The following is a 16,356-nucleotide window of genomic DNA, read 5'->3' as shown; positions in this document are numbered from 1 at the left end:
TTTCAACAGGTATGAAATTGTTTGAATTTTAAGTTCTTATGTCAACCTTGGAAATACCACACCTCCAAAACGCATGCCCTTACAGTAAGCAAGAAGTATAAAATTTTTAACTTAATATATAATATTAGATTTTATATCAATCAAAAGGCTGGGGGTGATGGCTTAGTCACTCATTAAATGCTACTTTGGCATTTTGTGGCTCAAAGCAATGCACCATTCTTACATGCCACCTGCGCCATTTTCATCTTCTCTGTCTCTTCTTCCTGCACCTCCGCCATTTTCATCTTCTCTGTCTCTTCTTCCTGCACCTACGCCATTTTCATCTTCATTCTCTGTTCTTCTTGCACCTGCGCCATGTTGCTCCGTCTCTGATCTCTAAGACTGCAACACAAACAACCCTTGAACAGGTATATATATCTTCTCTCCCTCTCTCTCTTCGTATGATTATACAACTGTATCAACCCATACTTGTATAATCTTATTTTATGCACCTCCAATAAATAATTTTATTCTTTTAAGTTTTCAGAATATTTTTTGATAATTTTATTCTTTTAAATTTTATTATGTTTATTATAATTTATAACAATAGGTATATATAATTTTCTCTCTCTCTCTCTCTCTCTCTCTCTCTCTCATGGCAGAATTAGTAAGGCAGAAAAGAAGAGGAAAAAGTCAGAATCAATTGTCTGCCAATAGTCAGAAAACCGAAAGCCACCATTTAGTACCTTGGGAAGGCGCCAGTTAGAATCAATTGTCTTTGCCAAGAATATAGTAACCGTACGTACTATTTCCTTTATGCATTCATTGATTATACAATTGAATTAATTGATACAACTGATACTGGAATAAATTTATTCTTTTAAGTTTTGAGATTTTTTTTTGATAATTTATTCTTTTAAGTTTGATTATGTTCATTAAATATATCATGCATTTAATATATACACTTGTGCTTTAGAGTTAGGATACAATGTCCTCTCCATCTCAACAATCTATCAAAGGGAAAGGAAAGACAAACCTACGACCATCAAAAGCTCTGGGTCAGAATTTGATGAAAAACCATTATGGAATCATGTGAAGGTTATTAGCCTACCAGTACGTGGAGGTGGAAACAGAACCTGGTCTTGCAATTACTGCAACAAAAAGGTTATTGGATCATATTCAAAAATGAAGTCATTTATTGAAGATTCCTAATCAAGGGGTTGAAGCTTGCAAATCTATCAATAATGATGTATTTCAAGCATTAAAGAAGGAACATGGCCATTCTGAAAGCAAAAAAGCTCAAGAAGAATTGAATGTGAGAAAGAAGGAAGATTATTTGTCCTTGCCTGAAGGATCAGATTTGTTGCAATGCAAAAAAAGAAGGGCATCAACTCCAGGAGTGCTGGAAAATGCATTTAATGTAGCACAAAGAGATGTGGCAGATAAGCAAGCTGCTCGCATGTTCTATGCGTCTGGTTTATCCTTTAACTTGGCAAGGTGCCCTCACTTCAGAAAATATTCACTCACATTAGCCAACAGCAAGTTATCTGGCTATTCTCCTCCAACATTCGATAGATTACGAACAACATTACTAGCCCAAGAGAAAGCACATGTGAATCGCAAGCTCCAACCGATAAAAGATACTTGGAAAAAGAAAGCCATGTCTCTTTGTTCTGAGGGGTGGTTGGATAGACAACGAAGGCCACTGATAAACATAATGGCTGCATCAATAGGTGGTGCAATGTTCTTAAAGGCAATTGATGCAAGTGGCAACATAAAGGATGCTGATTATATAGCAAATCTGTTCAAACCCGTGATCCAAGAAGTGGGTTCACAAAATGTTGTTCAAGTGATTACTGATAATGGAAGTAACTTCAAGGCTGCTGGGGCCATAATTGAAGGTATATATCCTCACATATTTTGGACTCCATGTGTTGTGCATTGCCTAAATTTAGCTTTAAAAAGTATTTGTGAACCATCTGAAAATTCACCTCAATTTGCTGAATGTAAATGGATTGCTGATTTGGTGAGTAGTGTGCAAAATATAAGAAATTTCATTGTTAACCATGGCATGGTACTTTCAATTTTCAACAATTACTCGGAATTGGGTTTGCTAAGAGTAGCGGAAACAAGATTTGCATCAAGCATTATTATGGCAAAACGCATGAGGGAAGTGAAGGATACACTTAAGAAGATGGTGATGGATCCAAGTTGGAGAATGCATCTAAAATGGGATGGAAAATCAGCAATTGAAATCAAGGCTAGGGAAGTTAAAATTTCCATTGTGAGTGATAGTTGGTGGGCTGATTTGGAATATCTCTTGGATTTTACTAAGCCTATTGTTGAATTTCTAAGGTTAGCAGACACTGATGCTCCTGTTCTCCATTTGATTTATGATATGTGGGACACAATGATTGAGAAAGTTAAATCTAGAATATTTGGACATGAAAAACAAGATCTGCTCACTGGCCAATCTAATTTCTTTGACGTCATTCACAATATTTTGGAGACACGATGGAATAAAAGTAACAATCCACTGCATTGTATGGCTCATTCATTGGTTCCTAAATACTATACTGAAGCTTGGATTAGAGGTGGAAGTGATGGAGTTCCATGGCTCTCACCACATGAAGATCAAGAGGTCTCTTTAAATAGAAGTAAATGTTTCAAACGATTGTTTAGCAATCAAAATGATCTTCAAAAAGTTTATATCGAATATGGAGCTTTTTCAAGTGGATCTGGTTACTTTAATGAGCCTCATGTTATTGATGCAAAATTGTATGAGGAACCAATTTCATGGTGGGCTAATCATGGTGCTTCAACACCAATGTTACAAGCTTTAGCATTTATGTTGCTTTCACAGCCCGTATCATCATCTTGTTGCGAAAGAAATTGGAGTACATATTCTCTTATTCAAAGCATCAAAAGAAACAGATTGACTACAAGTAGAGCTGAGGATTTGGTCTTTGTACATTGCAACCTCCGTCTCTTGTCAAGAAAAAAGAAAGAATACAAGGAAGGGCCAACAAAGTATTGGGACTTGTGTAAGTTCATAAACTTACTTTTAAATTTAGATATCTCCAACAAGACTTTCATAGATATTCTTTTACTACATTTTTAGTTTTTTTTTACATCACTATTAATTTATTTTGTTTAATAGGTGGTGATAAGTTTGATATTGATGGTAATACTCTTGGGGAACTTGTGGAGCTTTCCATCAATGAGCCTGAGTTAGAGCTTATGACATTTGATGAAGAGTTTGAAGAGAGTACTACCTTAAGGAGTGAAGCAACTGAAGAATTCCAACAAGGAATGATGGATTGAAGAAATGAAGCAAAAGATGAACTATACGTACCTTTTGGCTTTTGTTTTTCTTATGTTTATCTCTTTATATGAATTATGATATAACTTTTGCCTTTTGTTTTAAATTTTTGGAATGTTGCCTTGTAAGTTGTTGTCTTGTTCAGTTGTTGGTACTTGCTTACTTGGTAGTTGGTGGCACTTTACAGTTGGTATTGTTGCTATTGCTTATTGGTAATCTGTTAGTGTATGACTTTATGATATGAATGATATAAATTATAATTATGGACCTTATGGTTTAAAGTTTAAAGTCTTTGAGTTCATTATGAAATTCTAAACTCTAAAGTCCTAAGATTCCTAAGTTTCTAACATCTCTGTCTTTAATCTTTATACAGTTGTACTCAACAATTTTGTATTTGTTTATTTTTTTCTATTTTTTCATAAGTTCAATAGTTCATAACAATATGTTAATGTCAATACAACATAAATTTCAAATAATATTTTAGCCTTTTCAGGTGCAAACTTTTGAAGTGCAGAGTCTGACTGTGGACCTGTGGTGTTGTATTTGTATGCTGTGTGACTGAAGAGTGAAGGCTGAAATCCGAATCTATGTGGTGCAAGTGTGAGAATTCAGTCAATTGACTCAATTCAATAAGGTACTTATTTAGTTATTTAACTTATTTAACAATTGTGAATTAATATCATCTCTTACTTATCTAAGTTATCTTGTTTGTTGCTACCCCTTATGCCATGCTTAGTTGCCTATATGATTAAATCTATCAAACTATCACTAATATGATTTTTCATTTTTTAATATTTTGTATGCCGTGTCCAAGTACCCGTGTCCGAATTTTGGACACTTTTATTCCGTGTCCCCGTGTCCTATAATTGAATAGATTGGTGGATCCGACCTCTAGACACGTACCCGTGTCCGATACCCGTACCCGAGTCCGGGTAACATAGGCTCACTCTAAATTAATACTGCAATCGTTTAAATAAATCATTCACTTCAAAAATAAATTCATCATTGGATGAGGTGAAATCACTGTGGACTTACACCATTTAACATGGATTTTTCTCTCACAAATGCAAAAATGACTATCACATCAAATTAGGCAACCAATAACCATTAAGTTCCTTCAAATATGGGTATAGTAGCCTCTAGGTATCATTTTGTCAATTGAATATCCACACACATCGATATATGCATGTGTGTGTGTGTGTGTGTGTGTATTAGCATAGAAACAGATCCCTGCAGGATGCTAAAAACCTGATTGCAAATAAAAAGCAGATTTCAAAATAACATGATAATTAATTAATTAAAATCAATAATATTGAATATTAGATTATATAAAAGTTTTTCCAAATTACATTCTCAGTGCAAGTGCACTCGTAAGGGCAATTTCAATTCTGTTCATGCATCAAGGGGACCTCGGGCTTCTTTTTCTTTTCCTGTAAGGTTTACCGCATGGTTCTTGTTTTGGCTCATTTGGAATGAAAGCATCAGTCAGAGTGATACGAAAGCAGTCACTAATAAACGCAAAGTCAATAATTTGTTAATGATATATAGAACTACGTACGTACAACTATGAAAGAGAACTGATATTTCTAAACATCCTTCTCGATCAGTGTTGTTAATACCAAAACTAATTCTATAAAAACCAAAAGGTGGAGTTTAATTTACCTTGTCCTCTCCAATTGTCACTCATGGGCATATTCAATCTGTTAATAAGATATAAGCCTGACATTGAAAACAAAGGAGTTAAGGTCAAATTGTCTGTCACCATGAACATGGACTGTCCTTTTATAAATTTGTTCTTGACAATTAATTTATGTAGGTCCTAGTACTGAAAAATAGCTACTTGCGAGTATTACAAAAAGGGAATAAACATATGACAAGGATGAGCTGCAGCAAGCTATTCCAGGGGCCAACTTTGGATTGACTAAAGTTTCCTTCATCTCCTCAGATTTCAAGGATTGGTCGATGCTCTTGTTAGGACGGAGGCATATTAGAATGTAGGACTATTAAAAAATGCTGACACGGCAAATTTGAAGACACAAATTTTAAAGATGCCATTGGAGATGCTCTTAGTGGAGTTGATCACAGAGCACTAGGCTTGCTTGGTCCAAAAAATAAAAAAGCAAAAAAGAAAAGAAAGAAAAAAATTAAGTTAAAACATGGAAATGAAGTGAAAAAATATTTATTTATTTACTAGAACCATGCCGCTCTGAAAGTCTGACCAAACTATAGAAATGGTATCAATAAAAATAGTAATTATTTGTACAATGTAAGTATTGTGTTGTCCGCCGTGATTGGGTTGTTCCTTGTGAATGCAAATTCGTATTCGAGATTTACTTTATTGCTGTAAAGTGACCTGTTTTGTGCATGTCCAGTATGTAAAACAACGAGTTGTTCGGATTTCAGCATTGCTCAAGTATATATTGATGTTCTTTTTTACTTTTTTTTTTTTTTTTTTTCAAAGTATATATTGTTGTTCATCAAGGAAATAAAACCCTTGGATAATCACAACAACAATGCTAAAAGACAAAAGTGTAGAGGATATGAACTAAAAAATCAGGGATGAACTTTGTAACGCCAAAAACCTTCTTTATGATAGGTTTAGGGCTTGATTGGTACGCATTTCGTTTTAGACGTTATGCATATTTTGATCCAAAATAAAATATGTATTTTGCTGTAAAGTATTTTGAATAGTAATCAGAAGCATGTTTGGTAATTTGTAGTAAAATTTTGGAAACAAAAACATGAAAACATATTTAGTAAAAAATATTGCAAGTTCGAAAAAATATAATGGTCACTTAAAAAATATAAATTACGAGTTTTTTTTTTTAATTATTGTTCAGCGGTACAATGCAGAAACATATAAAAATACCAAATTGGTGTTTCAGTTGACTACTATGCGCAATGTTACTATTCACAAAGCATTTTGATATTGCACAAAAAAAATAATTTTTACCAAAAGTTTTTTTTTTATTTTATTTTTTTAAACTTTTCACTACTACACTACTTGATAAATATAAAAACCCCAAAACAGAATGCATATGAGACTGCCCTTAATTATCTGCAATGTTTCTCCCTCTTCCCCTACTTCTAGTATGATAGGTTTAACTATCTGGTCCTTCACATGAATCACATGGGCTTTAGATAAGTGGTACTGACGAAAAATACCTATTGGGCTCTCAGTGAAACAAGTCCAATATATATGTAGTCTATTCATGCGGGTGCTCATCCTGCAATTAATATTAATGTAGGTGACTCCGACCTTAATCCACTAGCCGTCTAGCTCCATTGAAACAATTTAATTTAGTACTCACTCTAAATTAATACTGCAATCGTTTAAATAAATCACACACTTCGAAAACACATTCATCATTGGATGAGGTGAAACCACAGTGGACTTGCACCATTTAACATGGATTATTCTCTCACAAATGCAAAAATGACTATCCACATCAAATTAGGCAACCAATAACCATTAAGTTCCTTCAAATATGGGTATAGCCTCTAGGTATCTTTGCGTCAATTGAATATCCACAGACATCTATATATGAAGGGTTAAGTGCAGAAAACCTCCCTCATATATAGACTTTGTGCAGAACAAGTCCCTTCTTTTTGAAAAAGTGCATGCAAGTCTTCAAAATTCAAAAAATGTGCATAACAGGTCCCTCTGACAACTTTTTACGAAAAGTAAAACTTAAAATCCCATTTTACCCTTTTCTTTCCCATTTTGCCCCTCACAATTTGTGCATAAAAGACCCTCAGCATTTGTGCATAAAAGGCCCCCATCATACTGTGTTCAGCAGCCAAAATAAATGTATCATCAACATCAAAATAAATGTTTGATCTAGAAAAAATATTAACAGAAAAAAAAAGAACATTAACAAAAATAAATAAATTAAATTTCACGTTATCATTACTAGTAAAATATACCCTTTTCTTGTTTTTTTTTTTTTTTTCTTTTGTTTTTTTATCAATAGGCAACTTTTATCTATTAATGGAAAAAAAAAAAAAAAAAGACTATGGGTACGTTTGGTTATGGAATTAAATTACAATTCTAGTTCAATTTATTATTTTTTAATTATATTAGAATTCTAATTCTGTTTGATTCAACTTTAGAATTTGTATGGAGTAATATTTATTTATTTTTTTTAACAAAAATATAATATTTATCTTATACTTATTAAATTATTATATATTATAACAAAACAATATTAGCACCAATTTTAATTAAAATGGCAAACATGCATATACACAAATTCTTGTTCCCAATTTTTATTGAACAAATTAAAAAGTCACATTAAACTCGTCAACTAATAAATTTTTTTTTTTTTTTTTTCCTAAATAACTTATAAAAAATTATAAGTATTTGTAGGGGTTATTTATCGTAATGCAATAAAAAAACTAGAAATATCAAATTACAAATATGAGAGGCTCAGGGAAGAAATTTGGTTGAAGAGAAGAAAGTAGACATGTATCAAATACGTGTTCAGTGAATGTGAATCTCTAAGTAAGCATCCCTTGAATGCTTAATCTAATGCTACTTTTATAGCCGCACAACGATGGTAAATACCCAAATAACCCAATGGCATGCCATTTTAATACGTGACCTTTCTTTTATTTTTGTCCTTTAGTGCCTTTCCAGTTTCTTTGAAAAGTCAAAATGGCATGTACGCTACATATTGCCATCCCCTCTCATCCTAAAAGCCCGACCTTCTCTCTCCCTCGACCCAATATCAGAACCTAACGTCGCCATCGCTGGAAATTAAGTTGTCGCCGATGTCGCTGCATATTGCCCTCCTCCATAATGTCGTCGCCGCAACGGCGGATCCTTGCCTATACTACAGATCGATTCGCTGATGAGGACAATCTGCCAAACCAAATCCAATCATCCGACCTCACCGTCACGAATTGCCAGCGCAATTGATCCCTTACTCCGCAAACACATGGCAGATTGATGCCAGAATCGATGGATGCCGCAATCGCCTGAATTCATGGAGACCCATAGTCGCCGATGAGATAAGTGCGGTGACGGTGACTGCATATTGTCGCTGTCGTCGCTGCATATTGCCCTCCGGCCACCATAACATCGTTGCCGCAAATGGCCGCCACCACAGCAGATTGGTGCACCTCAATTTGCCGATGAGGAAAATCTGCCGAACCAAAGGGCATGTTTGGTTATAGATTTAATTATATTCAGATTTAGGTTATCTCAATTTTATACAATTTGAGGTTTATATTATCCTTTTGCAAAACAAACCCCATTTTATACAAATTTGGACAAAAGGGTCATTTTATATGACCTGTATTTATAATCATTATTTATTCAACTGAAGGGAGGGTATTATCGTCATTTTACACAACCAGGGACCCAATCGCACCAAATTGATAGTACAGGGATTTTTTTTACTACAAGGGACTGATATGCACTATATCGACAGTAGAGGGGATTTTTTTGCACTTAACCCATATATGAATATTAGATTATATAAAAAAAAAAAATTCCAGATTACATTCTCAGTGCAACTGCTTGTAAGGCCCAGGGACGAAATATGATAAGATTTTGATCTTCTTCCTTTCTCTTCCCCAATCTCTTTCTCTGATGTTCTCGTTACAATATTTTTCCCATCTCTTCCTCATTTTGTCCGTTTTCAGTCTCTCTCTCCTAAAAGTAAAATTTTTACTGGAAATAGAGATTACCACCGAAAAACATAAAAGAGGAAATGAAAAATCTTTTGACTTTCTAATTTCCAATCTCTCTTTCTACTCTATAATCCAATTGATCATCCTATTCTTACTTAACCAAGCTCATCAAACCCCATCTGGTTTGTATCTTCCTCTGAAGGGGGATACATCATACCCTAAGGGTATATTATATATATTATATATGACAAAAGAGAAAAAAATGAGCAACGGGTAGAAATCATAAAAATATAAATAATATAAAAAATACAACAAATATATTAAGAATCAATAAGGGCAGTACCTTCATCCATGTCCTCTAGAGAATGTGAAAATAATTCATTTGTGTCATCCTGACTTGCACCTAAAGGTATTATAAAGAAAAGATAATGAGAATAACGAAACAAAACTATAGCTTTGATAGAAAAAACAAAACAGTTCTCATAACTGCTACAAAGCAAGAAGGATGAACCTGATAATGAACCATGCTCTTCTATAGGAAGCCAATCCTCCCATAGTCTTTTCAAGTCCTTGTAACCCGGCACTACTAACCCATCTTTATCAACCTTGGGGCCAGACAGGGTCTTTAAATGCACAGTTTTCTTCAGCCTCTTAATGCCAAATTGCATTGGACATAGATCTGGCCTGTGATATGCTACCTTCTCATAGCATCTGAGAGGCACAACACACTTGCCATTATCTTCCTGGCCATTACAATAGGCTGGCAGCTCAATTTCTCGCCCTTTGAACAGCTCTCATATAATCTACAATAAGAAGCATCAATTTACAACAACTTCCCTCGCAGCTCGAAAGTCCAATATGTAGGTTGGCCAGGAAAGCCGCCCCCATGCGTATTCATTTACGTTGTCAACATCGTTCAAAATATTTTGTAGGGTCAATCATTGTACCAGATAAGGTCGGAACCTTGTCAACGAGCTTATCTGGTACAATAACGACCCTACAAAATATTAAAAAAAAGGCTCAAACATATGGTTCAAGCTCTGGACTAGATTCAACAATGTGGCCCGGAACTTCTGAATACCTTTTTCGGAGCCAATCTAATCCTATTGAACCATTTGTACAATTATTTTTTTTATTCTTAATTTCCGATACTACTTTTCATTTTGATGGGGAAATCTCAAATATCTATTGAATAGCTCAATAGTATTCGATTTAGTACCGGTAACTGCTTTGTCAGATACCGTCAACTCGGTAATATACAATATATCAGTTAAACTAAAAATCAATGTATTTCCATTAAAATTAAAAGTTCTCAATTCGTCATCATAGCATTCAATGAGAGCTTCTACTAACGAAAGATTGTGCCTCAACTTAAATTCCAACCCTAGCAATGGCGCAAAACAAGTATTTGCTATACCCACGTACTTTAGGGTCAAGTGTCCAACTCAAAATATTATTTATTGTCATATATTCTAACCTACAAGAAGAAGAAAGATGGGTCAGAAAATATATATATATATATATATATATATATATATATACACACACACACATTAGGAAAGCATAAAATAAAAAATAAAACTAACGATTTGTTTGGGTTCCAACTTCTAGTAATCTGCCCAAAAATAAAAAATAAAAATAAATAATTGTAAAAAAAAAAAATTATACAAAAAAGATCATAAAAAATTTCACCAAATAGGATTTATTTTGCAAACAAGAATTACATACCTTAGCAGTTGCAGAGAGTTATATGTCTATATATATAATTTTGATTGTGGAAGATTATTTGGCTATCCGTTGGGTACCCCCAGAAGAACATTGATTATTTCGCTATCCGTTGGGTACCCAAGAAGAATTATAAGTGGAAGCAGATAGGTGAAAAGGCACTCAGAGAGTTCACTTTCCAAGAGCCACTAAATTGAAGCACATTAATTTGGGCATACACTTCCTTTTTAATCTACTATGTGAATATGAGATGTTTTGTTTCACTAATTTTGGGAGGCTGAAATGATTTGCCCTAAATATTTATATATATATTTCTGGTGGTCCATCATCCATGGGCCTATAAATTTTGGGCCGCCTTGGGTCAGGGCCGGCACTGGACTTATTTGCCTTGGGCGCTGAGTTCCTTTTTAGGCCCTAGGCGACGGCCTTGGGTCAGGGCCGTTCCTGGGCTTATTTGGCTTGGGTTAATTTTGGGTGGGCTTAACTATCTGGTCCTTGACATGGGCTTTAGACATCTAAGTGGTACTGACAAAAAGTACCTATTGGGCTCTCAGTGAAACAAGCGCAACATATAAATAGTCTATTCATGCGGGTGCTCATCCTGCCATTAATTTTAATGAAGGGGACTCCTACCTTAATCCACTATCTCCATTGAAACAATTGAATTAGTACTCACTCTAAATTAATACTGCAATCGTTTAAATAAATCATTCACTTCAAAAACACATTCATCATTGGATGAGGTGAAACCACAGTGGACTTAACACCATTTAACATGGATTATTCTCTCACAAATGCAAAAATGACTATCCAGATCAAATTAGGCAACCAATAACCATTAAATTCCTTCAAATATGGGTATAGCCTCTAGGTATCATTGTGTCAATTGAATATCCACACGCATCGATATATGCATGTGTGTGTGTCGATATATATCTATATATATATATATATCAGCATAGAAACAGATCCCTGCAGGATGCTAAAAACCTGATTGCAAATAAAAAGCAGATTTCAAAATCACATGATAATTAATTAATTAATTAAAATCAACAATATTGAATATTAGATTATATAAAAGTTTTTGCAAATTACATCCTCAGTGCAACTCCACTCGTAAGGGCAATTTCGATTCTGTTCATGCATCAAGGTGACCTCGGGTTTCTTTTTCTTTTCCTGTAAGGTTTACCGTGCGGTTCTTGTTTTGGCTCATTTGGAATGTAAGTATCAGTCAGAGCAGATTCTGATACGAAAACAGTCACTAATAGACGCAAAGTTAGCCTGCAATAATTTGTTAATAACATATAGAATTACGTACGTACAACTATGAAAGAAAACTTATATTTCTAAACATCCTCCTCGATCAGTGTTGATAACACCAAAACTAATACTATAAAATCAATAGGTGTAGTTTAATTTACCTCATTCTCACTAATTATCACTCGTGGATATATTCAATCTGTTAATAAGATATAAGCATGACGTTAAAGATAAAAGAGTTATGGTCAAATTGTTTGTTACCATGAACATAGACGATTGTTTCATAAATCTGTTCTTGACAATTAATTAATGTAAGTCTTAGTACTGAAAAATAGCTGTTTGCGAGTATTACAAAAAGGGGATAAACACGTGACAAGGATGAGCTGCAGCAAGCTATTCCAGGGGCCAGCTTTGGATTGACTAAAGTTTCCTTCGTCTCCTCAGATTTCAGGGATTGGTTGATGCTCGTCCCCACTGAATTTTTTTTTTTTATTTACTGTTATATACCACTGAGTTTTCTTATTCCCCCCCCAAATCCGTCCCTACCCATCCTCAATCCGTCCCTCTTGTATATATACCTTTAAACCAAGCATCCTTGCCCCCAACTATTTGGTGCACAAAAGTCAAAACCCCCCACTTTTCTTTTGGTGCAAAAAACCCCCTACAATCCATTTTGACTAATTTTTTTACGAAAATTCCAAAACTGCCCTTTCCACGGTGACCACCAAAGAGCCACCACCCACCACCAATCACTCCACCGCACTCGCCGGAGCAGAGAGACACACATACGTAATATCAAATGTTTCATTGGAGCATACACAGAGAGAGAGACACACACACACATATATATATATATATATATATATTCATATATCGGCATCAATGGATGACAAGCTCTAATAATTTTTTTTTTTTTTGAAGATCATAGAAAGTGAGTTGCAGAGACCCATTTGTTCAGGCGAGAAGATTGAGAATCAACAACCCAACCCGGTGGTCACCAATGGACAGTACTTTGAAAAACCTTTTTCTAAGTTTTATTATTATTATTTTTCTCCATGAAATGCAGTTTTTATGGATAAAATAGGACTTCTGATCTGCATTCTTCCCCAGCTTGATTCTCTGAAGCGTAAGGAGAGCTTGGTTATCAGACAAAGATGGGCTCGATGGTAAAGGCGATAGAACACTGGGAGAGATTGCAGGGAAATTGAATATCTCAATCTTGAAAATCGCCGGGTTAGAAAATTTTGTTTTGTTTCGCCGGCGAATCCCAGTTCAGATCGTCGTCCTCCCTCGCCGACCACAGTGAGTACCACCTTAATCACAGATCCGTGGCCGCGCGCCGTTCAGAGCAAAGGCCATTACCCTCTGCCTTACCCGCCATTTCTAGCTGACCGCCGTTAGTTCCTCTGCACCGCCATCACCACCGCTTCGAACCACCATCTGTAGCTACGGTTCCGGTCCTAGTTCGTCGCCGGTCACTCCTTCGTCGACGTTCAGTCACGCCGCCGTCCTCATGGACCTTGAACCGCGTGCAATGGAAAGCGTCAGACGGTCAGACCCGGACCCTTCATCAGTTGTTGTCACCGTGACAGACACACCACATAGCACCGATCCATCCTCAGCCGTCCAAAGCATCCAGACCAACACCCATACACGAGCCACTGCGCGTACTCTTCGAGTCGCTGCTCGCCGCTGCCATATTCGGTCGTCACAAGCCACCGGCCATACCCAACCCCAAATTCCGAATCTGTCATGATTTTGTAGGGGGCAGTTTTGGAATTTTTGTGAAAAAAATTAGTCAAAATGGGTTGTAGGGGTTTTTTTGCACCAAAAGGAAAGTGGGGGGTTTTGTGCACCTAAGGAAACAATAGGGTTTTTTTTTTCACCTTTTGAACGTAAGTGGGGTGTTTTTTGCACTTCATGTTTATTATACCATTTTGACAAGTATCGTTCTTTCCTTTTTCTAGTCCCTCACACCTTACAAGCTTTAAGCTTAAGTTAATTTGCCATCAATCTTTAGATTGAGTCCAGATCCTCTGCAGTGTACCATTGCACCGTGCAATAAACAATATATCAAAAAAGAGTACGTTGTGATCGCGGTATAGATATTCCATACGCATCTACACTTGTGAGCACAAAAAGTCAATTTGTGTGAGACGAATTATGACTCATTTGATTTACAGTAGTAACAATTTTGACAAGTGAGAGGTTTTGAAGAAGGCGGCATTGTTTGAGTATCCTTTTGAATTTTCTATTTTATTTAAATAATCAATTATCCATGAATGTTTTACATATTCTTAAGTTAATTCAATGCACGAGACTTTCATTATTGCATTACATAGAATATTACATCTAGATGGTCTTGAAGTGTAATAAATAGATATTTGAAATTTGCAAACGTTTTGTAAAATGATAAACATCATGAAAATTCTTTAATAAATTTTATCTTGAAAAACATGGCAACAACTTTTTTTGACACATTTTTCCTTTTTTCTTCTTTTTTTGAATCCCCAATATTGAAAGGAGAAAGTAGATATGTATATGCATAAGAAGAGATAAAGAGAACTGGTTTTGAAGAGCATGAACATAATCATGCAATCAAAATTTTCTAATGAAAATTAATTGTAGCATCCCCTCCGAAAAAAAATCTTCTTTTGTGATGTTAATAGAAAGAAAAACTTTAGTTCCATTCTCACTACAACAAAATAGGCATTCTGCCACAAAATATTTTGTGGCAAAAAACTAATTTTTTGCTGTAAAATATTATTTGTTATGAAAAAAAATTGCGGCAAGGTCGTGGCAACAAATTTTGTGGCGAGATCTCTATATTCAAATTTGATCACAATAAAAAAATAAAAACAACAACAACAACAAACCACTAAATTAAACTGTATTATGAAAAAAAAAAAAAAAATCTGTTGAACCATTCTTTCTCCATTTTTTAATCTGTTTGAGTATTTCACATTTTAAAAAAGTCAACCAAAAATCAGAAGCTTGAAAGGATTAATAATAGGTATTTCAGGTCATATGATCTATTCACAGTGGCTTGGAGAGGTCTGGCAGCCGGCTCTGATTTGGACTTTGAAAAATATAAGAATTTCATGTATCATTTAAGTAAATGGCCTTAAATCACTCATATTACCATATATATATATATATATATATATATAATTTGGCCAATGAAAAAGAGCCAAGTATCATTCAAGATCTAAATCATGAAATTTATTCATTGTGCTCTTCTTCTCAACCTAGTTTTGCAGTTCTTATAAAAACAAAAGAGGTGTTTGCTTTAATTGCCAAAAAGACTTCTATAGTTCTATGTTGTTAGTGCTTTTTTTGGGCCTTCTAGGCCTTGTGGACAGCTAGTGTAGTAGTGTGGTTGTTGTAGTTGGGCTTTTAAACCTTCAGGCTGTGTTAGTTTTTCTGTTGTCTTGAGCCAACTTTTTGAGACCACAGTAATTTTTTTCTTATTTGGCAGTGTTAGGTTTTCTGTTGTTTTTGGGCCTAATTTTATAGGCCCACCCTCTGTAAATTTTTCTCTTATTATTTGCTTTACCGTTAAAAAAAAAGAAGAAAAATTAATAGTATTAATAATAGAGTAGTTTTTTTTTTTTTTTTTTTTTTGCTGGCATCGGAACTCCCCTAGGTAGGGCCCCTTAGGGACCCACTTCAGGCTACAAACCGGGGATGCTGTCATTAATAATAAAGTTAATGACAAGAGACACGGTTTTTTTTTTTTTAATTTAGAAGAATAATTTAAGGACAATAGTTATTGAATTTTATTTATGTAGGTGGGATGGTGAGCCTCCACTATATGACATCATATTACGTCATATAACCCACTATTTCTCAAATAAATTTAATTAATTCGATAATTAAAATAGTATTATACATACTTAGTAGATTTAAATAGTTAATGAACGTGATAAGTCGAAAGAAATCTTCAATTAGAAAAACTGTGTTGTTACAAGAGCTTCTCTTACTCTCAATATACAACAATAAATTGAAGTGTTCCCTTTAGCTATTGTAATTTATGTATGAGTTAGTAGAAAGAAATTTTAACTAAATGAAATCATTAGCGTAGATGTGGAGTCTTTTGATTTTTTTTTCAATCTTTTGTATTTTCTGGTGTTTGATTATTGTAAAAAAATATATTAAAACTTAACAAAAATAACTTATTCATTAATTTTTAACAAACTATTTTACATGTCCCACCCAACTATTTTACATGTCACACCCGATGGACTTGATCTAAAATTTACCAAACATAAAAAAAAAATTAAATAAAACACAACCAATTCTCCACATGATTAAACATAGAAAACGAAGGCTAAACGATGAAAAAAAAAAAAAAAAAAAAAAGTCATACCAATTCTTATCAAACAACTGAGCGTGCATTTCATTATAACAAGATTCACTACACAGAGAACAAG

At 34.6% G+C, this 16,356-nt stretch overlaps 1 protein-coding gene across 1 annotated transcript; it reads left to right on the top strand.

The window, feature by feature from the left end:
- The first annotated feature begins 208 nt into the window (after positions 1 to 208).
- On the top strand, positions 209 to 3,303 carry LOC132295905 (uncharacterized). Its single transcript, XM_059794167.1, has 3 exons — positions 209 to 364; positions 1,184 to 3,023; positions 3,140 to 3,303. Exons 1-3 carry the CDS (start codon positions 209 to 211, stop codon positions 3,301 to 3,303), a joined length of 2,160 nt encoding a protein of 719 aa, XP_059650150.1.
- Positions 3,304 to 16,356: the final 13,053 nt, after the last annotated feature.

The sequence above is a fragment of the Cornus florida genome, unplaced genomic scaffold, assembly GCF_030987335.1.
Source record: "Cornus florida cultivar Cherokee Brave unplaced genomic scaffold, ASM3098733v1 CherokeeBrave_3.0.0_Hap2_Chr02, whole genome shotgun sequence".
NCBI lineage: Eukaryota > Viridiplantae > Streptophyta > Magnoliopsida > Cornales > Cornaceae > Cornus > Cornus florida.
Note: the sequence above shows the minus strand (reverse complement) of the source record. Positions and strands in the feature narration are given on the sequence as shown.